This window comes from Perca flavescens, chromosome 14 (genome assembly GCF_004354835.1).
Source record: "Perca flavescens isolate YP-PL-M2 chromosome 14, PFLA_1.0, whole genome shotgun sequence".
Classification (NCBI taxonomy): Eukaryota; Metazoa; Chordata; class Actinopteri; order Perciformes; family Percidae; genus Perca; species Perca flavescens.
In genome coordinates, this window is record NC_041344.1 from 8,001,866 (window position 1) to 8,025,700 (window position 23,835).

At 39.9% G+C, this 23,835-nt stretch overlaps 1 protein-coding gene, 1 long non-coding RNA gene, 2 pseudogenes and 3 gene segments (V, D, J or C); 5 read left to right on the plus strand and 2 right to left on the minus strand.

Annotated features, from left to right (window-relative positions):
* The first annotated feature begins 4,278 nt into the window (after nucleotides 1-4,278).
* On the plus strand, nucleotides 4,279-4,758 carry LOC114568560 (Ig kappa chain V region 2717-like; annotated as a pseudogene).
* A 2,641-nt stretch (nucleotides 4,759-7,399) lies between these two features.
* Nucleotides 7,400-7,872, plus strand: LOC114568561 (Ig kappa chain V-III region PC 4050-like). The segment is given in 2 exon segments: nucleotides 7,400-7,451; nucleotides 7,559-7,872. Coding segments are annotated over 2 exon segments (366 nt in total).
* Nucleotides 7,873-12,603: 4,731 nt separating this feature from the next.
* Nucleotides 12,604-13,088, plus strand: LOC114568562 (Ig kappa chain V region 3374-like). The segment is given in 2 exon segments: nucleotides 12,604-12,655; nucleotides 12,763-13,088. Coding segments are annotated over 2 exon segments (378 nt in total).
* A 2,448-nt stretch (nucleotides 13,089-15,536) lies between these two features.
* Nucleotides 15,537-17,914, minus strand: LOC114568563 (Ig kappa-b4 chain C region-like; annotated as a pseudogene).
* Nucleotides 17,915-18,094: 180 nt separating this feature from the next.
* Nucleotides 18,095-18,598, plus strand: LOC114567513 (Ig kappa chain V region 3381-like). The segment is given in 2 exon segments: nucleotides 18,095-18,146; nucleotides 18,254-18,598. Coding segments are annotated over 2 exon segments (375 nt in total).
* Nucleotides 18,599-19,283: 685 nt separating this feature from the next.
* LOC114567521 (uncharacterized) lies at nucleotides 19,284-19,765 on the minus strand. Its single transcript, XR_003694189.1, has 2 exons — nucleotides 19,548-19,765; nucleotides 19,284-19,455 (listed from the first exon to the last, which is right to left on the minus strand). It is a non-coding gene; the product is annotated as an uncharacterized LOC114567521 (long non-coding RNA).
* Nucleotides 19,766-21,256: 1,491 nt separating this feature from the next.
* Nucleotides 21,257-23,641, plus strand: LOC114568564 (Ig kappa chain V19-17-like). The gene is made up of 3 exons (XM_028598185.1): nucleotides 21,257-21,311; nucleotides 21,626-21,910; nucleotides 23,334-23,641. Exons 1-3 carry the CDS (start codon nucleotides 21,257-21,259, stop codon nucleotides 23,639-23,641), a joined length of 648 nt encoding a protein of 215 aa, XP_028453986.1.
* Nucleotides 23,642-23,835: the final 194 nt, after the last annotated feature.

Genomic DNA, 23,835 nt, shown 5'->3' on the forward strand with positions numbered 1-23,835 from the left:
GCTTTATTTAACATCACACTGCATTATTAGTTGTTTTAAATAAATTACTTTTTTTTTTAGTTCAGTTTTTTATTAGCACCATTTCATTCAGACATACAGAACAGATTCCACAATATGAACCTGATACTATTGAATGGTGCACAGAACAGAGAAACACAAATTGAGCAAATAACTGACTTTTTTTGAAATATCAATTTATGGTAGGCCTAACATATTAATTGTGATATTCAGAAGATGATCCTCACATCAATCACTGTGGTTATAGCTTGTAGCCATATAGCCTTCAAAATTAAGAAGGGACTAGTTTTAGGAAGCATTTCAGGAAATTACAAGGCTAAGCAGATTGTTGCCGAGCTTTTTGTTCACAGAGATGTATATAACTTTGTTTGGGTATGTGTACATATACAACGTGTGTTTTGGCATTTTTTTCACAAACTGAGAAGTTGGTTGTGACATGCGTCAGAGGGTATCAGAGGTCATAAATGATGAACCAATCGATCGGCTCTGCTCCTATAGGCACCTTGGTGTTCATATGGACAACACCTTTGGCTGGAAGGCCCGTGTGTTATCATTTAGAGCAGACACAGGGAATCAGAGGGTTTATGTTATACAATATAAAAACATCTCATTTAAAGTTTGGTTGTCAGGTGACTGTCATGAAGGTTGTGGAGAGGAATAGAAATCAGTCTCTCCAGGCAAGCACAGAGAATATGGTCTGATCTTCATTCTCCCTGCCAAGTAGCTCCTATCCTCTGCTAGCACCCCAATGCAAACTAAATATTTCTAAAATATAGGCCTAATTTGGACCTCAATTAAAACTTTAAATAATGTTGCTTAAGGATGGTTGTGGAATAGCTTCATGATATAATGCATATAGGGTTGTGTGTAGGTCTTTTCACTGTTTGTGAAAGATGAGCAATAGATTGTGGCTGATAATGTGCTTCAGTCTGGCTGCATATCACTTTGTTAATGTTTTTTTTTTTTATTGTAAGTATATGTCATCTGTATGACAAAAACAATATGTCCAGTGTTATGTGTGAAGCATTTGAACTCAAGGCAAATATCCCTCTGGGGACAATAAAGTATCTCCAGCAAAGTGGTCTCTATGATATGTAAAAATGAAAACGTTGTCGTAGGACTATAGCAAAGACATCGTTGGAAACTTTTCAACCTGGAGAGGAACACATGTCAGTCTGGAGAGGATACATCACTCCTGCTTTGAGATATTGATCTCTGAACCTTGAACCCTGTCCATCTTTGAAGACTGGTCATTTAGCAACAGAAGGTGCTACACACATTAGGACCAGCTGTTATAGAAGGCTCTGGACCTCAGCTGTCATGTAGATATGGTCTCCAAAGTTTACCCAATGTAAGCACTGTCAAATATGGTTATAAGCTATTTTCACCTATTTAACGATTTTATTTTTAAAATCTGATGACACCAGTGTGTTCCCCATCCCAACAAACCCCAGGGTGTATCCAAAATTATACACTGCCAACTTCTAATTATGAAAAATATACCAATATACTTTAAAACTACAACTCCCATAAGAGACACCACAGAAGCTGTTACAAAGCTTGAGCACTTGTAGTTCTTCCAGGGTGGGTGGGGGGACTCGTTCGGCTCCTCTTTCTGCTGTCTCCATTTCAGATTGATGCCGGCCGACCGAGCAAACAGCACATGAGACAAATACATGAAACTGTATTTTATTATTATTGCTATCTTTATTGTTTAACTCCTCAAATACGTTAGAAAAAAACATCAATATTACGAATATTATGTATTTTTATCTTCTTATCCACAGAGCGGGACATTCTACGTCACTTCCGGAGTATTCCGCGGATTTGTTTAAATGTTATTATGGTTCATAACTTACTGGAACAAAACCACTGACTGTATATATATGTATATTGAAGCGATACTGGCGTTAAAGACCAGCTGATCGCTGCCCAATTCTATGAATGAAAGGCCGCATTGCATTGGGGGATATCGGCTTTGAATGAGTCTAGCTCGGATCATATTGGAATGTTCTGTATTACAGCATATACTGTAATATTTCACCGGTAATGAGACCAAAATAGTATTATTAAAATAAAAAAATGAATACCATGATAACATCTAAATAAATGTTGATAGAAGTAGCGTTATAGTTTAAAAAATATAAATAAAGAAGAAAACAACTCAGCTTCCCTGGCCGAAATAACAACATTAAAAGAAATACATATAAACCATGATAATATCTCGTGAATAATGTTGATTACAACAGCGGTTATTGGGCTAAAAATACCAATAATAAAAACTGTCACAGATTTCGAGTTAAAGGGGGGCAAGTTTTTTCTTTCGTCGATATCTGACGGTGAGGTAATAACATGAATGTCTATCTGACGGACCCCCACATCGAAAAACAACGTCAAGGGTACACCTCTTCCGTTGAAACTTGACGCTAGGGGTCCTTGACCACGCGTCATACATTTGACGAGTAGGGAGTGAGACTGTGTTGTCAATTCATATCTATTAGGTTGAGGTCTGGGCTCTGACTTGGCCATTCCAAAAAGGTGGATTTAGTTTTTCTGAAGCCATTCTGTTGTGGACTTGCTGCGGTGTCTTGTGTCGTCCCTTTAAAAAAAAAAATTAAAAAAAAAAAATTAAAAAAAAATATATATCACCCACCTTCTACACAGTTTCAGCTGACATACAGACGTTCTCACATTATACTGAAGAATTGTCTGATGTATTTGGGAACTCATCTTCACCTCAATGATTCCAAGCTGGCCAGGCCCTGATGCAGCAAAGCAGGCCCAAATCATGAGGTTTGCTCCCCCATACTTTACGGTTGGGATGATGTTTTCATGATATGCCGCGCCCTTTCTACGCCAGGTGTAGTGTGGTGTGTTTTATCCAAATCAATCTCAGTCTCATCAGTACACAAAATATTTGTGCTCTTTTGCAAACTTCAGGTGTACAGCAATGTTCTTATTATTGTAGACTAATGAACAGAGATGTCAGCCAGTTCCAATGATGCCTTAAAATCTCTGGCTGTCATTCAGGATTGTTTCTTGACCTCATGATGAGTCTTCATTGTGCTCTTGGTGTATTTTTGACTGGGCGCCCACTTCTTGGTAGAGCAGCAATAGTCCCAAAGTGTCTCCATTTGTAGATTGTTTGCCTAACTGTACACAGATGAATTTCTAAAGTCTTTGAAATAACTTTGTAACCCTTGCCAGCTTCTTGTAAATCAACAATTCTTGATCATAGATCCTCTGAAAGCTCTTTTTGGCGAGGCACAGCTCACATAAGTGTGTTCTTGTGCAGTGCAAACTCCAAAAGTTTGAGAGCTTTTTATCAGTCAAAGTAGCTGTAGTCCACACCTCCAAACTCATTATCTTAACTAGACTCCACGTGTGCTAAAAGCTGACTCCAATTAGCTTTTTGGAGGTCATTAACTCAAGGGTTCATGTACTTTTTACACAAGCACGATGCTGTTTTTTTAGGTGTTCTCAATAAAGACATGGAAGATCAAAAAAATGTTGCGTTATTATTTTAGACATATTATATTTGTCAATACCCTTGACTTACATGAAGATCAGATCACATTTTATGAAAAATGTATTCAGAAAACCATTAAATTCCAAAAGCTTCACGTACTTTTTCTTGCCACTGTATGTAGGTCCATGCTGTCAGCACTGAGGGGGAAACAGCATGACATGTTGAGGACAGCTACAGTTCACTGACTCTGTGTGTTTGCATATGTGTCCTGCCTCTCTGCTCCCAGCCGTTAAGAGGCCAGTGTTGATCATTTAAAACATACAGAGTATACAAAATACAATATAAAATAGTGCAAATGGGCAGGTGGCAGCAAATAAGTCTATTAAAAAATACAAGAGAGCAAATATTAAAAAATTGCAAAAGAAATGCAGTTATTCTGTGTTCAATGCCTGTTTGGCATAGGAAATAAAAGACTTCTTTTATATATTCCAGCTGGTCCTGGGAAGCCTAAATCGAACATTTTGAAAGATTTGTCAAGAAGTCAAAGTGTTATTGAAAGATCCTAATCAATACTCTGATAAAGTGATTGATCCATTGATGAACAGCATCATCAGAGTAATCCAAGTCCCTGTTGGAGTCAGTCAGAGCATTTCCATAGAGAGCCACTTTGCATCAGCAGCACCATGCTCCAGTGCTCTGGGAGAGTTTATAGTCCTGAGAGTTGAACACTGGATGACTGACAGCTGTCCTTCATGACAACAGAAGACACAGAAATCCTCCTCATCAAAAACATGACTTTGATCTCCGTCCTCATCTGGACTCTCCTCTGCTGCTGCTTCACAGGTAAAGTCCAGAGAATCAAACTCCTCTCCTCTATCAACATCCGTCCCTCTGAAATGAAGCCGACTAAACCGTGACGCTGCTTTATGTTTTTGTCTCTGTATCCTCAGAGTCCAGAGGCCAGGTCACAGTGACTCAGCCTGGAGCAGTGAGCTCTGCTCTGGGAGGCTCCGTCTCCATCAGCTGTAGGACCAGTCAGGATGTTTATAATTCTGACTTTTTAGCCTGGTACCAACAGAGATGGAGAAACTCCTAAACTGCTCATTTACCGTGCTACTGAGCAAGAATCAGGGATTCCAGATCGTTTTACAGGCAGTGGATCAGACTCTGACTTCACTCTGACCATCAGTGGAGTCCAGACTGAAGATGCAGCAGTTTACTACTGTCAGAGTTATCATGAAATCAACAGTCAGGATGTGTTCACACAGTGAAAAAGCGTCGTACAAAAACCTCCCTCAGTCAGACTGAACAGAAACTGAACTGACTGCTGCAGCTGGAAGCTACTGCAGAGACTGATACACTTCACTGAGGACACACACACACACACACACACACACACACACACACACACACACACACACACACACACACACACAGTAAGACTATAAGATAAGATGTGTGTGAAAAACATACATAGATGTTATCGAACAAACACCACAGCAAGGTTCCTAAAACACTAATCCCTTTAAGTAAATCATTTAATTGTAGTAAAACCAAAGAGATCCTCCCAGACCTTCTTGACCTAGACATTAGTTTATCTGCTATTTAAAAGCTTTTTTTTTTTTTTTTTTTTTACTGTCCTTTTTTATTAAAGCTAGGATGGCAGTATCATCAGAACATGTAATGATATAGTTGTTGGGATTATAGCTTCTATACTCATCTGTGTAAAGGGTAAAAAGGACAGGTGAACTGACTCAACCCTGGGGGGCTCCGGTGCTTCAAGTTCTCCACTCTGAGAGAGTACCATTAACACTGACCTGCTGTTTACCATTCGGTAGAAACCAGTGGTACCACCTAATAATGAGGGATGGACATTAAGGTCATTCAGCTTTTTAATGAATAGGTGGTGCTGGACCCAAGGCCTCTGCCAGCTCTACGCTGCATCATTTCAGCAGAGACCCAGAAATGCCGTCTGGTCCAGCAGCCTTCCTAGGGCAGGTGGGTGAGAAAAGACTCTGTACTACATGCTGGTCAATAGTGATTTTTGGGGGATTCAGTGCAGGTAATGAGTCTAGGGCCTCTATTTTATCCTACTAGAACTCAGCCAATCAAAACCTTGCATAAAAGTTATTTAATTCAAGAGGTTTTTCAGGTTTGTCCTAAATTTCATGGGATCCCACATTTTTTTCATATTCATAATGGAGCAGTGGGGTTCAAATGTCTCCTTCTCCTTCCTCCTTGCCTTTAATAATTTGCTATTGAGTTTTTTTGGGATATTCCTCATTGCCACAATATCCCCATTTTTAAATGCTATTTTTCTACGGACTAAAAACTCTTTAATTTCCTTGGAAATATTAGATTCATTGTTGGGATACAAAGTTATAGACTTCTGAGTTAACACGTTATCTCTACAAAATGTTACGTAATCAGTAATAGTGTCTGTTACTTCTTCCAAGTCCAAGCTATGGAATAATATGAAGGTAAATATGGTGCAAAACGTGAGAGCTTGTAGAATACGATGTGAGAACTTGCAGAACAAAAAATCTGAACTTGTATGTTAAAATTTGCACTTGTAAAAAATATTCACACACATGGTCTGAAAAACTTTGCACTTGTAAAACTAAAATTTGCACTTGTAAAAAATATTCACACACATGGTCTGAAAAACTTTGCACTTGTAAAACTAAAATTTGCACTTGTAAAAAATATTCACACACGTGATCTGAATTTGAAGTCTGAAAAAAAAAAAAAAAAAAAAACACGAGAGCTTGTAAAAAAATCTGAACTTGTAAATTGAAATTTGCACAATTTGCACATGAATTTCTAAAGTCTTTGAAATAACTGTGTAACCCTTGCCAGCTTCATGTAAATCAACAATTCTTGATCATAGATCCTCTGAAAGCTCTTTTTGGCGAGTCATGGCTCACATAAGTGTGTTCTTCTTGTGCAGCGCAAACTCCAAAAGTTTGAGGAGTTTTTATCAGTCAAAGTAGCTGTAGTCCACACCTCCAAACTCATTATCTTAACGAGACTCCACGTGTGCTAAAAGCTGACTCCAGTTAGCTTTTTGGAGGTCATTAACTCAAGGGTTCACGTACTTTTTCCACAAGCACGATGCAGTTTTTTTAGTTGTTCTCAACAAAGACATGGGAGCTCAAAAAAATTTTGTGTTATTACTTTAGACACATTATATTTGTCATTACCCTTGACTTACATGAAGATCAGATCACATTTTATGTCAAATGTATTCAGAAAACCATTAAATTCCAAAAGCTTCACGTACTTTTTCTTGCCACTGTATGTAGGTCCATGCTGTCAGCACTGAGGGGGAAACAGCATGACATGTTGAGGACAGCTACAGTTCACTGACTCTGTGTGTTTGCATATGTGTCCTGCCTCTCTGCTCCCAGCCGTTAAGAGGCCAGTGTTGATCATTTAAAACATACAGAGTATACAAAATACAATATAAAATAGTGGAAATGGGCAGGTCGCAGCAAATAAGTCTAATAAAAAATACAAGAGAGCAAATATTAAAAAATTGCTAAATAAATGCAGTTATTCTGTGTTCAATGCCTATTTGGCATAGGGAATAAAATCATTTTATATGTTCCAGCTGGTCCTCGGAAGCCTAAATCAAACATTTTGAAAGATTTGTCAAGAAGTCAAAGTGTTATTGAAAGATCCTAATCAATACTCTGATAAAGTGATTGATCCATTGATGAACAGCATCATCAGAGTAATCCAAGTCCCTGTTGGAGTCAGTCAGAGCATTTCCATAGAGAGCCACTTTGCATCAGCAGCACCATGCTCCAGTGCTCTGGGAGAGTTTATAGTCCTGAGAGTTGAACACTGGATGACTGACAGCTGTCCTTCATGACAACAGAAGACACAGAAATCCTCCTCATCAAAAACATGACTTTGATCTCCGTCCTCATCTGGACTCTCCTCTGCTGCTGCTTCACAGGTAAAGTCCAGAGAATCAAACTCCTCTCCTCTATCAACATCCGTCCCTCTGAAATGAAGCCGACTAAACCGTGACGCTGCTTTATGTTTTTGTCTCTGTATCCTCAGAGTCCAGAGGCCAGGTCACAGTGACTCAGCCTGGAGCAGTGAGCTCTGCTCTGGGAGGCTCCGTCTCCATCAGCTGTAGGACCAGTCAGAGGGTTTATGGTGGGAGCTATCTACACTGGTACCAACAGAGAGATGGAGAAACTCCTAAACTGCTCATTTATATTACTAGCAATCGACAATCAGGGATTCCAGATCGTTTTACAGGCAGTGGATCAAACTCTGACTTCACTCTGACCATCAGTGGAGTCCAGACTGAAGATGCAGCAGTTTACTACTGTCAGAGTTATCACAGTGGGGGTGTGTTCACACAGTGAAAAAGCGTCGTACAAAAACCTCCCTCAGTCAGACTGAACAGAAACTGAACTGACTGCTGCAGCTGGAAGCTACTGCAGAGACTGATACACTTCACTGGAGGACACACACACACACACACACACACACACACACACACACACACTTAAATGCTTTTATTTGGATCTGAAAGGCATCGAAAGACAATAAGATCCAAATACTGTGGGAAGAGTCATTGACAATGTGACAGGTCTACATGGCTCACATACTTTTACAGGTCTTTCCATTTATAATACTCAACACATTAAGGATAAACAAAGCATCCCTGTCTCCATATTTGCATGCTCCTCATGATAGCTGAAAAAAAAGAATTTTGCAACTCTTTTTGCCTCCTATTCTTGCAGCCCCCCCTAGCTGCATCCCCCTGACCACATTCTAATGGACATGGCCTAAGCTTCCAAATACCAGAGTTATTAGTTGTATCCAAGTTGGTGAATGAGATCTACCAGTGGATGACATTTCAATAGTTTGGAATAGTAGCAAGTGTCCATATACAGATCAAAACCTTCCTCAAAGATAAATACAGATTTCATAGCCTCATTTACAAATACAATGTCAGGAGTTTTTTTTTTTTGTTAACCTTTATTAAACCAGAAAGAAACTCGTTGAGATTAAAAATCTCTTTTTCAAGAGTGTCCTGGCCAAGGCAGGCAGCAGTATAACCACACATACAGTACATGCAAATACAAAATATACAAAATACACAAAAACACTAAAAACATAAAACAACTGAAACAGCAAATCCCTCAAAGTCAACCAAGTTTGGAATTACACACACACACACACACACACACACACACACACACACACACACACACACACACACACACACTATAAAATATGACATACTAGGCTACACCTTCCATCTTTGAAAATACATTTACTTCAGTTGTTTTCCTAAAACAATGATGTACAAGACGTTAATGTCCTTTACCTCTTTATATTTCTCACTGATCCCTCAGCTGAATGGATTAATACATCGTCAGCGTCAGTATCAAGCATGAGTTCAGAGTCCACAATCACAAAACCAAGTCTCTGGCCATCTGATCAGTCCCTAACACTGTAATGGAGCTCAGTGTAAAATCTTGCAGGAAGACTTCTAAACTTAATCACATTGGCCCTCATTTATGAAACGTGCGTACGACCTAAAACAGGCGTACGACGGGCGTACGCCGATTCCTACGCAAAGCTCGGCATTTATCAATTTCGACGTGAGCGTAGGCTGCGATCAAATCTCACGTCTGGTCTGAACTCGTGTACGCAAGTTTTCGAGTCAGTATGGACTTGCGGTGCAGCATATAATCAGTTTAACAGGAGAAGCAGAAGTCATCAGTTGATCACATATCAGCAATGGCAGATCTGGCTCTTTTAGAAGACCTCTATGCGCCGGTCTGCAACATTGTTTTAGCCTGTGGGGTTCTGCACAACATCGCACAGGAAAACACGGTGCCATAAATGTAGCGATGGAGCCAGATGACCCGATGCCCAGAGAGCAGTGTCCAGAACAGCCACCAACTGAGGGCTATATGAAGGAGACAGGATATTATTCCTCACTTTTAAAATGTAGCCTATAGTGTTATGTTTGGCAATGATATTCAATACAGGAAACATGACGATGCACAACATTTTTATTTATTCTTCAGTTTTTTGTTTCTCTTTCAAGTGAATGATTTATTTCTGCCATTGACCAAGTTATTTTGGCATGTTTTTCCAGCCCCTCTGCTGTCAGGAGACAGGGTCCAGCACGGGGGGGTGCGGAGGACACGCGCTCTCCCTCAGCTGTTGCCTCGTTCCGACAAACACGAGTAAAATAAAAGACACTGCATAAACTCCGCTACCGTGTGTTTATTTAATTATAGGTACACCTACATGTAGGCCTAATAGATTGCAATAGAAGCCTGTATATTACTATTAGGACTATAGAAAATGTGTCAAGGATGTATAAATTAAATAGGCTAAACTTCAGCTGGAGTCCGATTTACTACGGCAACACTGTTGACCGCATCAGTGATCTCTTTCCATTCCGCATTCTTTCTACAGCCTTTAATAACAGTTTTCAGGCTGCCAAAAAGTACACACGTTAGTGCAAATGAACCTGAGATATCAGGGTTTCAATCTCCACCTCTGAAAAGTGTTGCTTCTCAGCCGGATTACGTCTCGCCATGTCGTAAATTGTAGGGGCGAGGCCTCAAAACCCAGAATATATTGGGGCGTGATATTTAAATGACGATCGTTTCCAGCCGCCGCATTTATCAATGTACGACCATTCTTACGCTCGGATTGGTGTGATACGAACTTTTCATGAATACCACGTGAAGCCTGTCGTAAGATGATTTCTGCGCTCATATCTGCGCTGGTTTCTACGTTAGGTTGATAAATGAGGGCCATTCTCTCTCTTCTAAAACTGAACAGCTGTTAGAGGCGCTCACTTTTATCTAACCAATCAGAAGCGGCCTTGAATTTCACAAGCCAATCACATCACGACACCCCTGTTTTAAACCTGTCTCTCTCTGCTGCTCAGTTGTCATTTCAGGCTAAGAACACAACCCTCCTCCTCCTCTTGCTCCTCCGGTCTTCATCCTGCACGGCTCCTGGTTCCTCCTCCGACCAGACTGCCGTCGGCTCCTCGGTTCCATATTCGGGTTCCTCACACCGCCATCAGTGTCTAGACTCCATCGGTGGATCAGCTTCTGGCCTTCTGACCCCCTAATTATATATCATTTAATAATGGAGTCTAATATCCAGAGACTGTACATGTCATATCAAGCATTTGTACAATAAATCTGTGCATATCTGCAATGAAGTCTACTTCAGAGACCATCCATACAGTAATAGTCTCAAAATCAGTTGTAGGATAACTTTATGGGGTCTACTTAACACTTCCCTCTAGCCCTCGGACCTGGTGAAATATTAACCTAAGTCTGTCACATCATATGGATACAACTATAAAGACAAAATGTTCCTGTTCCCAGGCAATCCCAGCATTAGCACAACACTTTGTGATGGTTAGCTTGTTCCCTGTGACGATGTATGCTAAATGTAACGTCTCTTTCACTAAAAAAAAAGGCAGCGCCACACCAATTACAGAACAACATGTATCTCAGTGTCAATCCCTCCTCCTGTACACCATGGATGTCTGAGCCTCAGCAACTACTAACTATAAAGATACAATGTTCCTGTTCCCAGCATTAGCACAACACTTTGTGATGGTTAGCTTGTTACCTGTGACGATATATGTTAAATGTAACGTCTCTTTCACATTGCAGTTGACTGACCTATCTGGGAGCGTTTGGAGATGTCTGATGAAGTCCGACATTGTTGATCCACCATCATTTATCTTGGTACCACACACCTTACATGTAGCTGTTAGCTTACTGCCACTGTTTACAAAGTTATTGAAAGCAAAACTAATGACAAATGGCACAACTCCAGGAGGACTTGGTGTTGCCATTGTCAATGCATTTTTTTATATGTGTGAGTGCGCACACATAAGGCATAGTGCATGTGTTACGTTGCACATTATAGCAAAGGGCAGGGGACATGCAGCTCGTCATACGTTTCCACAACGTGTATGCGCCAATAAAAGAAAATAGAAATACATGAATACATTTAGAGTTAAAAAGCAATAATTGCATGAAAACAGGTTGTTGACGAGTCTCGAAGCAACTCTGAAGTCTTTTGGGTCGAGTCTCAAGTCAAGTCTGAAGTCACTGTTTGTGCGACTTAAGTGCGACTCGAGTCTGAGTCTCAGACTTGAGTCCCCATCTCTGAGACATGACATCACATGTTATACCAAGAGTCGTTTTAAAGTCTTTGTGACAAAGAGTGAGAAAGGCCATTAATCATCTGAAACAGAATTAATGAACATTAAAGTTCAAGACAGCAACATGATTTTTATTAACCTGTTTGAAGTCATTTTAATGAATATTCTCATCCTCTCTCTTCCCTTTAGATTTGAAGGAGCTGAATATGTTAAGCTGCAAAAAAGAGACAATGTGGAGAAAAAAGTAAAACAATGTTGAAGTTTATTGGTCTCGAGGAACTTTTAGCTTTGTGTTTAAATCCAGAATGTTTATTGCAGTTGCTTGTAATGACTTGTTCCTCTGTGTCCCACATTGTTCATGTTTGTCAGGGCTTGTTTGAGGGAAACAGATGTTCTGCTTTAGGGCTGATTACTGAAATGTCTACATACTCAAACAAGTGTTCTCTCATTCTCTGTCAACCCTGAAAAAAAGAGTTTACATCAATAAAACAAGTGCACAGATCGTTGTTGGTAGAATCTGTCATTTAGCATTTTAATTTCTACATTTCACACCAGTAATTGTGTGTATGGATCTCAAATGAGAACACAAATGCACATGGGCTGTGTGATGAAGACTATGCATTTTAATAGGTTTTAGTAATTCAACGGAATCAACTTCACCCAAATTGCCAATGTAAACCAATCCAATTTCTCAATTTCTTTATGCATTATATCATGAATAATTTATAAAGTCAGTGTTCTCAGCACTGAAGAGGAAACCCCCTGTCCCTGTTGGAGTCAGTCAGAGCATTTCCATAGAGAGCCACTTTGCATCAGCAGCACCATGCTCCAGTGCTCTGGGAGAGTTTATAGTCCTGAGAGTTGAACACTGGATGACTGACAGCTGTCCTTCATGACAACAGAAGACACAGAAATCCTCCTCATCAAAAACATGACTTTGATCTCCGTCCTCATCTGGACTCTCCTCTGCTGCTGCTTCACAGGTAAAGTCCAGAGAATCAAACTCCTCTCCTCTATCAACATCCGTCCCTCTGAAATGAAGCCGACTAAACCGTGACGCTGCTTTATGTTTTTGTCTCTGTATCCTCAGAGTCCAGAGGCCAGGTCACAGTGACTCAGCCTGGAGCAGTGAGCTCTGCTCTGGGAGGCTCCGTCTCCATCAGCTGTAGGACCAGTCAGAAAGTGGGTTGTTCCACCCCATGTTTATCCTGGTACCAACAGAGAGATGGAGAAACTCCTAAACTGCTCATTTATAGTACTAGCACTCGACAATCAGGGATTCCAGATCGTTTTACAGGCAGTGGATCAAACTCTGACTTCACTCTGACCATCAGTGGAGTCCAGACTGAAGATGCAGCAGTTTACTACTGTCAGAGTTGGCATGCTATCAACAGTCAAGCTGTGTGCACACAGTGAAAAAGCGTCGTACAAAAACCTCCCTCAGTCAGACTGAACAGAAACTGAACTGACTGCTGCAGCTGGAAGCTACTGCAGAGACTGATACACTTCACTGAGGACACACACACACACACACACACACACACACACACACACACACACACATTAATACAATAAATTACCAAGAGTTTGTAAAAATAGTCCCATTACAGTTACCAAAACAACGTGTTTCATTATTAGTTTCATTGTGGACACAGACCTGTCTGAGGTTTTTAATTATTATTTTTTTCATCCTGTATTTATCCAGGCAAGTCATTTAAAACACATTTATTTACAATGACAGCTTTTCAAAAGGCAAAGCCTCTTAAGGGAGGGTGTAAGGGCTAAAAGAGAAATGTCAAAATGTCAGTTAAAAAGATGACAGCAAACATCCAAACATTTCCAACACCTCCACTACTTCCACCCAATCACAGCAAGCAGAACAGAAATGACATACAGTCTAGCACACAAGCATGGTGTCAAACGACGACAGAACACGAGCAACAAACACAAGCACTAATTCAACATGCAGAGCTAAACAGCAGCAGCAAGACAACAACAATCAGCATGGGGCAACAGTAAACAGCAGACAGATAATGGGGAGGGAATGCTTGTGGTTCCCAAAACAGCCGCATGTATCAGAGAGAAGGTCCATAACAGAGTTGTTAAAAGCTGACATGAAGATACAAGTTTTCAGCTTTAGTGTTTTTTTGCAGATAGTTCCAGTCTTTGGCTGCAGCAGACTGTAATGACGACAGAGAGAAGACAGTATTTGTTTTGGGAACTTTGAACATAATATGATGAGAAGAACGTGTGTCAACTTCTATCGCTAATGAAACAAACAGTGGTGGACTCTTAAGACTCTTTTCACATTGTGATGAACAAAGTTTTACTAGAAACATAAATGCCAAAAAAAGTTCCTATCAGAACAGTTAATGTGATATGAAGTTATGCACTGAGGAGATGAGATTACCACAAGATCTAAAACCACTTCTGTATCAAAGAGCACAGCACAGCAGGTCATTCCCATCTACCTGTTACCTGCTTTAGATCAGACACATTAGATGACAGTGGTGACCATTATTGTTGGGAGAAAAACCCAAAGAATCTGTTGACTTTCTCTCACATTGACTTTGTCAAGGAGAGCAGTAACAGTGGTGCTGACCAGAGTTTGACTTTCATCCTTTCCCACCAGCTCCATACCTGCTGTAGGACACCACAGCTAAACCCTGTCAGGCTGCACCGAGCAGATGGGACCTGCATTACATCATCTCATCACTTCTTTCTAAAAGAATCAGCTCATGGAAATGCTACAGAGAAAAACTCTTGATTTATAATGCTCAGTCCCGTCAGTCTGGAGTTTCAGATCGTTTCAGTGGGACTCAGTCTGGAACTGACTTCACTCTGACCATCAGTGGAGTTCAGACTGAAGATGCAGGAGATTATTACTGTCAGCAGGATTACAGCACCCCGTTCACACAGTGATACAACGTCGTACAAAAACCTCCTCAGCTGGAGAGGAACTGATCTGAATGAACGGCTGCATAAACCTAAAGAAACACAGACACTTTAGAAGTTTGACTGACACTGAAGTCTATATAACAGAAAAATGTCAGGAAATACTGATCATACTATAGTAAGCTATAATAGTAGTCTTGTTGAAAAAGTGTAGTTAACATTGTATTTAAAATCAGAACAAACGACATCTGAAAAGAAGATAAGTTACTAAAGCTAACACCAGTTTGTTTAGGTGTGAAATCAAATATTTATTTCTATTTCAGTGTTTAAGTACAATTCGAAATTTATTTAATTCATATTCAAGTCAGTTTATTTTCCAACCCACCTTAAGACATGAAATGTTTTAATGAACTTGTGTTGATAGTGAAATGCATATATAATGTGATATTTTGAGATCACACAGCTGATAATATTTTTTATAATATGATATGCTGATGATATCCTAATTTATAATTCAATTGCAATTATTTCTTCTCAGTCTCTGAAGTTTACCCAGATTCATTATATTCTATAGACACATCTAAAAACAATTCAAAATAGTAAACACTTCATTTATGAGAGAAATAGTATATTTGAATTTCATAAATATATTGAAATAATCAGATTTTCTACAAAAACTAATTTAAAATTACTCCAGTGAAGCAGTTTCTGAAGTCACATGAGCTTTAAAGAACTCGGAATAAATGATGGATTCACTTCTATCTTGTCTGGGTCACGTAAATGATTATCTGATTAGTTTTGTGTTTTCAAAATATATTAAACATGCTATTAAATTACCTTATAGTTTCTTTCTCGAGAAATGTCTAGGAAGTTTTACATTAAACTCAGTTGAGTTTAATTTCTAGATTTATGGAACTATTAAGACGATTGGAAAGTTTCTTTTACAATAACAGACATGGAAACAACCGATTCGATGAAGAGTACTTTATTGTGTTAAAATAATCAAAATTAAAACATGCAACACACTTTATCAATGAAACATGTAATTAGACAGTGAGTGAGGGAAAGACATAAACAGAGAGAGAGAGAGAGAGAGAGAGAGAGAGAGAGAGAGAGAGTAGCAGAGAGCAGACTGAGATCAGTATCAGAGTGAAACCAGTAGCAGAGTCCCAGTGAGTCAGGTCAGGACTGGGAACACTGGTCTCTCCTCAGTGTCTCTGAGAGTGGAGTCTGGGAGCCCTGGGTGGCCTCACAGGTCACAGAGCCCACCTTTTCCCACTGGTCTTTAGGGAGCCTCAGGGTGCTGCTCCAGCTGTATTTGCCGTCCTTCCCCAGCACCCCGGGGCTCCTGCTCTCCTCCCAGCTGCTGCTGCTGCTGCTGCCGTCCACCTTCCAGGCCAGACTCCAGTCTGAGGGGAAGCCCTTGTTGGCCAGGCACATGAGCGTGGCCTTCCCTCCAGCAGCTCCTCACTGGAGGGGCAGCACCGTCAGGGTGGGACGGACATCACCTAGGAGACACCAATCAGCTTAGAGGACAGGGACCACACAGCTGTCAATCAACCAGCAGACACTTGGACACCTTGACTGTGTGAGAGTTGGTTTTCTCCTTTAAGGAGTTTCTGTCAGATGGTTTTTCTGCTCCACCAGTCACTCACTCACACATTGTTTCACTTCCCTTTAAGAAGCCTCTCGTGTAAATCAGCACAGAGAGAATCATCTACACAATGAGCTGATATATATCTAACTATACACTGGAAATAAAATGTCAACTTTTGGACTAATCTTTAAACCTCCAAATCAAAATTATCACCAACCTAACAATACATTACTTTAAAGTATTTAGTGTAATAGAAACAAATCCAGAAAATGAGCTGACAACATCAAATGTTCTTCATGTGGATTTCGATCATCATTACCAAACTGTTCAAATAGTTTTCAAACTTTGAAACAATACATGACAGTAAAGAGATGTTGCACATTTTCAAATACCGATCTTTATCTTTGCTCTGTTCAATTGTTTAAATATTTGAATCTTCATTTGCTTTAAACAGTTATCAGTGATGTGGAAAATGAAAAATGAATCTTGTAGAACAGGTTTTCAGTTTTATCTTTTCCACACTTCAAGTCATTTAAATATCAGTTTGACAGAAATGTGTAAAGAAATGTTTAGTGAAGCTGCTCTGAGTTAGTCTCCACGATAAAGGAGGAGAAATAAAAACATGAATACATATATATTTTATCAACTGTAAACAGAATTTAAAACATTACTTTACAATATTTACAATATAGTTTTAGTATTTGTGCAGAAACTTACTTCCAACATTCAGTCTGGTTCCTCCACCGAACGTGTACCACAGTGATACAAAGTCATTGAGCCTCCGTACAAAAACCTCTCACTGTAGAGAGACACGGCTCTCTGACTTTGTCAGACTGAACTAAACCTACAAGCCCTCAAGATGCTACTTTACCATTAAAGCTGGAAATAATGATTTATCCTCTGACTCAATATTTCATTTTCTTTGCGATGAACTTTTGTTTTATCTTTTTCAAAAGCAATCTTTTGCCTTTACAGTGATATATTTCTTTAAAAATTATGGATTAATATTTCACAAAAAAGGAAAGTTAACAGTGCAGAAAGTAAAGGAAGAAAAATAGCTCCTGAAATAAAATGTTTTTTAAAAGTTTGACTTACTTCCAACATTCAGTCTGGTTCCTCCACCAAAAGTCCACCACAGTGATACAAAGTCATTGAGCCGCCGTACAAAAACCTCTCACTGTAGAGAGACACGGCTCTCTGACTTTGACACAAACAAACTCACCAAAATGAGGCTGTTTGTAAAATCTTGTCAAATGAAAAGAGAACTGACAATAACACAGTGCTGCAGATTTGCTTTTTATTCATATTGATTTCAAATCAAGTATATTGTCTGTTTATGTAATCTATTTTCAATTACAGAAGAAATTAGATTAATTTTGTTGTCCACCTCGGTGGAAATTTGTCCTTGGCTTTTCCCAGAGTACAGCAAATATTCATACAATGCACATAACACAGAACACCATTAAAAACATACAGAATATGCAAAATACAATATAAAATCGTACAAATGGGAAAGTGACAGCAATAAAAAATAACAAAGCAAATCTTAAAAAATAACAAGTGTTCCCTGATGCAGTCAATGGCTGTTTGGCATAGGGAATAAAAGACTTCTTGTATACACTATGTTCCAGCTGGTCCTGGGAAGTCTAAATCAAATATTTTGAAAGATTTGTCAAGAAGTGAAAGTGTTATTGAAAGATCCTAATCAATACTCTGATACAGTGATTGATCCATTGATGAACAGCATCATCAGAGTAATCCAAGTCCCTGTTGGAGTCAGTCAGAGCATTTCCATAGAGAGCCACTTTGCATCAGCAGCACCATGCTCCAGTGCTCTGGGAGAGTTTATAGTCCTGAGAGTTGAACACTGGATGACTGACAGCTGTCCTTCATGACAACAGAAGACACAGAAATCCTCCTCATCAAAAACATGACTTTGATCTCCGTCCTCATCTGGACTCTCCTCTGCTGCTGCTTCACAGGTAAAGTCCAGAGAATCAAACTCCTCTCCTCTATCAACATCCGTCCCTCTGAAATGAAGCCGACTAAACCGTGACGCTGCTTTATGTTTTTGTCTCTGTATCCTCAGAGTCCAGAGGCCAGGTCACAGTGACTCAGCCTGGAGCAGTGAGCTCTGCTCTGGGAGGCTCCGTCTCCATCAGCTGTAGGACCAGTCAGGCTGTTCATGGTGGGAGCTATCTACACTGGTACCAACAGAGAGATGGAGAAACTCCTAAACTGCTCATTTACTTAGCTAGCACTCGACAATCAGGGATTCCAGATCGTTTTACAGGCAGTGGATCAAACTCTGACTTCACTCTGACCATCAGTGGAGTCCAGACTGAAGATGCAGCAGTTTACTACTGTCAGAGTCTTCACATTCCCAACAGTCAGTATGTGTTCACACAGTGAAAAAGCGTCGTACAAAAACCTCCCTCAGTCAGACTGAACAGAAACTGAACTGACGGCTGCAGCTGGAAGCTACTGCAGAGACTGATACACTTCACTGAGGACACACACACACACTTTATATTTACATTTACACACTTTAACACACAACAATTTACAACAAAAGGGAGAGACACCATGATCAAGTTTTTACAAAAGATATTCATTGAAACAAATTAACCTAATATTAAAGGGTTAATCTAAAACACATTTTCCTATACATGAAACTCAAAAATGCAAACGCAGACCAAAAGTTCATTATTATATTATCCTGCAACTGGGAACATCCTCAGCTGTTCCCAGTTGCTCTAACCCAAACATGACAAACCCGCATTCATTTTAATATTATGAATCATTATAAAAAAATAAAGACCATATTACCAAACAGGGAAAAAAAAAGAAAACTGTCCACAAGTCACTGAATCAGTTTACTACCAGACTTCTCAATATCCTCGCCATGTGAATATGTTAATATGTAGGTCCATCAGAGATGTTCACAAGTAATTTTTTGGAAGTCCAAGTCGAATGAGCTCAAGTCCAAGTCAAGTCTCAAGTCTCTGGCCATCTGATTGGTCCCTAACACTGTAGTGTTAAATCTTATGATTTCAAAGCATGTCCTGCACGTCACGATTCACTAGGACAGGAACCCAAAAGCAGACGAGGACAAGGTGAACAGAATGAGCAAAAAGGTGAGTCTTTATTAGGCTTTGTACGTGGAAGCAGAGGAGTCCAGCAAGCCAGGCAGTGGTGGAAGTGGGTCGGCTGACAGGTACATGCAGGTCCAATAATGATGGTGAAGTAGACAGCCCAGCAGAGGTGGAGAGGATTTCCCAGGTCGCAAAACTGCAGGCAGAGGAAGAGGCAGATTAGCAACGGCACAACTTCCCAAACAAAACAGCAGAACAAACTTCTCAACCTTACTAACTGATACTCACGCAAACGTACTGGTGAGGCTAACAATCCAGCAGAGAATGGATGTCAGTTCATGGCTTAAATGGTGGAGAGGTGATGATCAGGGCCAGGTGTGCAGATTACAGATGAGACACAGGTGTGAGTGGTTGCAGATCCTCCAGCCTTGCTTCGTATCCTGGCAACCAGAAAGGTTGCGTTCAGGAAATCCCAGAAAACAGACTCACAGGCAGGAAACACAGGGGCGGAGGCAGAACATGACCTCAGGGGGCAGGAGTCATGACACTGTAGCTACCATCCATACAGTAATAGTATCAAAATCAGTTGTAGATAACTTCATGAGGTCTACTTAACACATCCCTCTAGCCCTCGGACCTGGTGAAATATTAACCTAAGTCTGTCATATCATATGGATACAACTATAAAGATACAATGTTCCTGTTCCCAGGCAATCCCAGCATTAGCACAACATTTTGCGATGGTTAGCTTGTTACCTGTGACGATATATGCTAAATGTAACGTCTCTTTCACATTAGTGTGTGAGTGACTGACCTATCTGGGTGCGTTTGGAGATGTCTGATGAAGTCCGACGTTGTTGATCCGCCATCATTTATCTTGGTACCACACACCTTACATGTAGCTGTTAGCTTACGTCCACTGTTTACAAAGTTATTGAAAGCAGAACTAATGACAAAAGGCACAACTCCAGGAGGACTTGGTGTTGCCATCCTCAATGTATTTTTTTTATATGCGAGTGCGCGCATATAAGGCATAGTGCATGTGTTATGTTGCACATTATGGCAAAGGGCAGAGGACATGCAGCTCGTCATACGTTTCCACAACGTGTATGTGCCAATAAAAGAAAATAGAAATACATGAATACATTTAGATTTAAAAAGCAATAATTGCATGAAAACAGGTTGTTGACGAGTCTCGAAGCAACTCTGAAGTCTTTTGGGTCGAGTCACAAGTCAAGTCTGAAGTCACTGTTTGTGCGACTTAAGTGCGACTCGAGTCTGAGTCTCAGACTTGAGTCCCCATCTCTGAGACATGACATCACATGTTATACCAAGAGTCGTTTTAAAGTTGAGAAAGGCCATTAATCATCTGAAACAGAATTAATGAACATTAAAGTTCAAGACGGCAACATGATTTTTATTAACCTGTTTGAAGTCATTTTAATGAATATTCTCATCCTCTCTCTTCCCTTTAGATTTGAAGGAGCTGAATATATTAAGCTGCATAAAAGAGACAATCTGGAGAAAAAAGTTAAACAATTTAGAAGTTTATTGGTCTTGAGGAACTTTTAGCTTTGTGTTTAAATCCAGAATGTTTATTGCAGTTGGTTGTAATGACTTGTTCCTCTGTGTCCAACATTGTTCATGTTTGTCAGGTCTTGTTTGAGGGAAACAGATGTTCTGCATTAGGGCTGATTACTGAAATGTCGACATACTCAAACAAGTGTTCTCTCATTCTCTGTCAACCCTGAAATGATTTTACATCAATAAAACAAGTGCACAGATCCTTGTTGGTAGAATCTGTCCTTTTGCATTTTAATTTCTACATTTCACACCAGTAATTGTGTGTATGGATCTCAAAAGAGAACACAAATGCACATTGGCTGTGTGATGAAGACTATGCAGTTTAATAGGTTTTAGTAATTCAACGGAATCAACCTCACAGAAATTGCCAATGTAAACCAATCCACTTTCTCTATTTCTTTATGCATTATATCATGAATAAAGTCAGTGTTCTCAGCACTGAAGAGGAAACCCCCTGTCCCTGTTGGAGTCAGTCAGAGCATTTCCATAGAGAGCCACTTTGCATCAGCAGCACCATGCTCCAGTGCTCTGGGAGAGTTTATAGTCCTGAGAGTTGAACACTGGATGACTGACAGCTGTCCTTCATGACAACAGAAGACACAGAAATCCTCCTCATCAAAAACATGACTTTGATCTCCGTCCTCATCTGGACTCTCCTCTGCTGCTGCTTCACAGGTAAAGTCCAGAGAATCAAACTCCTCTCCTCTATCAACATCCGTCCCTCTGAAATGAAGCCGACTAAACCGTGACGCTGCTTTATGTTTTTGTCTCTGTATCCTCAGAGTCCAGAGGCCAGGTCACAGTGACTCAGCCTGGAGCAGTGAGCTCTGCTCTGGGAGGCTCCGTCTCCATCAGCTGTAGGACCAGTCAGGATGTTAATGTTTATAATGGAAAACACGAGTTAGCCTGGTACCAACAGAGAGATGGAGAAACTCCTAAACTGCTCATTTACGGTGCAACTGAGCTAGAATCAGGGATTCCAGATCGTTTTACAGGCAGTGGATCAAACTCTGACTTCACTCTGACCATCAGTGGAGTCCAGACTGAAGATGCAGCAGTTTACTACTGTCAGAGTTATCACTATATCAACAGTCAGAATGTGTTCACACAGTGAAAAAGCGTCGTACAAAAACCTCCCTCAGTCAGACTGAACAGAAACTGAACTGACTGCTGCAGCTGGAAGCTACTGCAGAGACTGATACACTTCACTGAGACACACACACACACACACACACACACACACACACACACACACACTTCTTTCTTAACCATGAATTTCCTTTATCACCACTAAAAGTAGCGCTTTTCCTTATGGAAGCAAGGGAAGATTCTTATAAAACACTTCAAATATGCTTTTCAATAAAACATAAAAGTACATATAACATAAAACATATTTAAAAAATCCTAAACTACAAAAGCCACACTAAACCATTTGTTCCCTATAAAAGGTTTTCACAGTGTCCACTTAAGTCCAACTGGAGACACTCCCAAAGATCAAAACTCCTGACTTCAGAGCCACAGTCAACTTCACTTATAAGTCTGTAGTGAGAAAAAATAAATCAAGATGTTTATGACCTCCTCGTTATATAGGCCTGTATAATCTCATTGATATTGGAGGGTGCCTGACCATGTAGGGCTCTTAAACTGATAACAGGTATCTTGAAATTGATTCTAAATTTACTCCAGAGACTGTGAAAAAAAATCAAGACAGATGTGATATGCGATCTCTTCAAGGAGCTAGTAAAAAGACTTTAAACCTGTTGGTAGTGGTTCATGGACGTGAAAGACAAGTAGTAACAACAGTGTAAATAGATGAAAGAAATGTAGAAATGATCGTCCTCATCTTAGATCGAGACAAAGTGGGCCAAAGTTTAACAATGAATGAGTCAAAAGTCAACAAGGTCAACAGAATCATAGGAAAACTGTAATAACTGAAATGTAATAATAAATAGGAAATGCTTTTCAAGCATCTTTTCAGAGTGACACCACCGTCAAACAGCCTGTACGCCGATGATTTCTCAATCATACATGACTAAACATTTTCTCTTCTTTATGTCCATCATGTGATCAGTAATTAAAACAACTCTTCTGTCTGTACTCACCTTTTCAATTTTTAAAAAGTATCAATTATAGACTTTGGAGTTCACCTTTTTACCAAACTTAAATTAAGTATTTAAATTAAAGTAGATTCCCTGGCTAAAAGAAATAAAGTATGGTGAAACAGAATACATTGTCCCAATCATCCACTAAATGATTATCTGCAGAATGTTCAGGGTGAGACTCTCTTCTGAAATCTTTGCTTCAGGATGCAACCAGGTTGACCTCAATGATGTTCTGCTATGATGGAGAAAGACTGGAACAAGCAGCATTTACCTTCTTCCATCTCTTCTCCATGTTAAAGAAATGAGACTCTTCTGTTTGGATGTTGATCATCTTTCTCCAAGCTGGATTTGTCTCAATAACCCTTCTGCTCTTTTTCATGTTTTCCAGGTTCATCAGGAGAAATCATCCTGACTCAGTCTCCTGGATCTCAGTCTGTTGCTCCAGGACAGTCTGTCTCTATCAGATGTAAAACCAGTTCAACTGCTAGTACTTACCTGCACTGGTACCTTCAGAAACCTGGAGAATCTCCTAAACTCTTAATTAGTTATGCTACAACTCGTCAGACTGGAGTTTCAGACCGTTTCAGTGGAAGTGGATCTGGAACTGACTTCACTCTGACCATCAGTGGAGTTCAGACTGAAGATGGACGAGATTATTACTGTCAGCAGTGTAACAGTTTCCCGTTCACACAGTGATACAACGTCGTTCAAAAACCTCCTCAGCTGGAGAGGAACTGATCTGACTCAACAGCTGCACACAAACTACACCACTACATGATTTATTATCATACATTTATAAGTTAGACCACAATAACACTTTCAGCATAAACACATTTTGTATATTTCTGTTAAATATAGTTTTAGGACTATTTTTGTGCAGTTTGATGGTT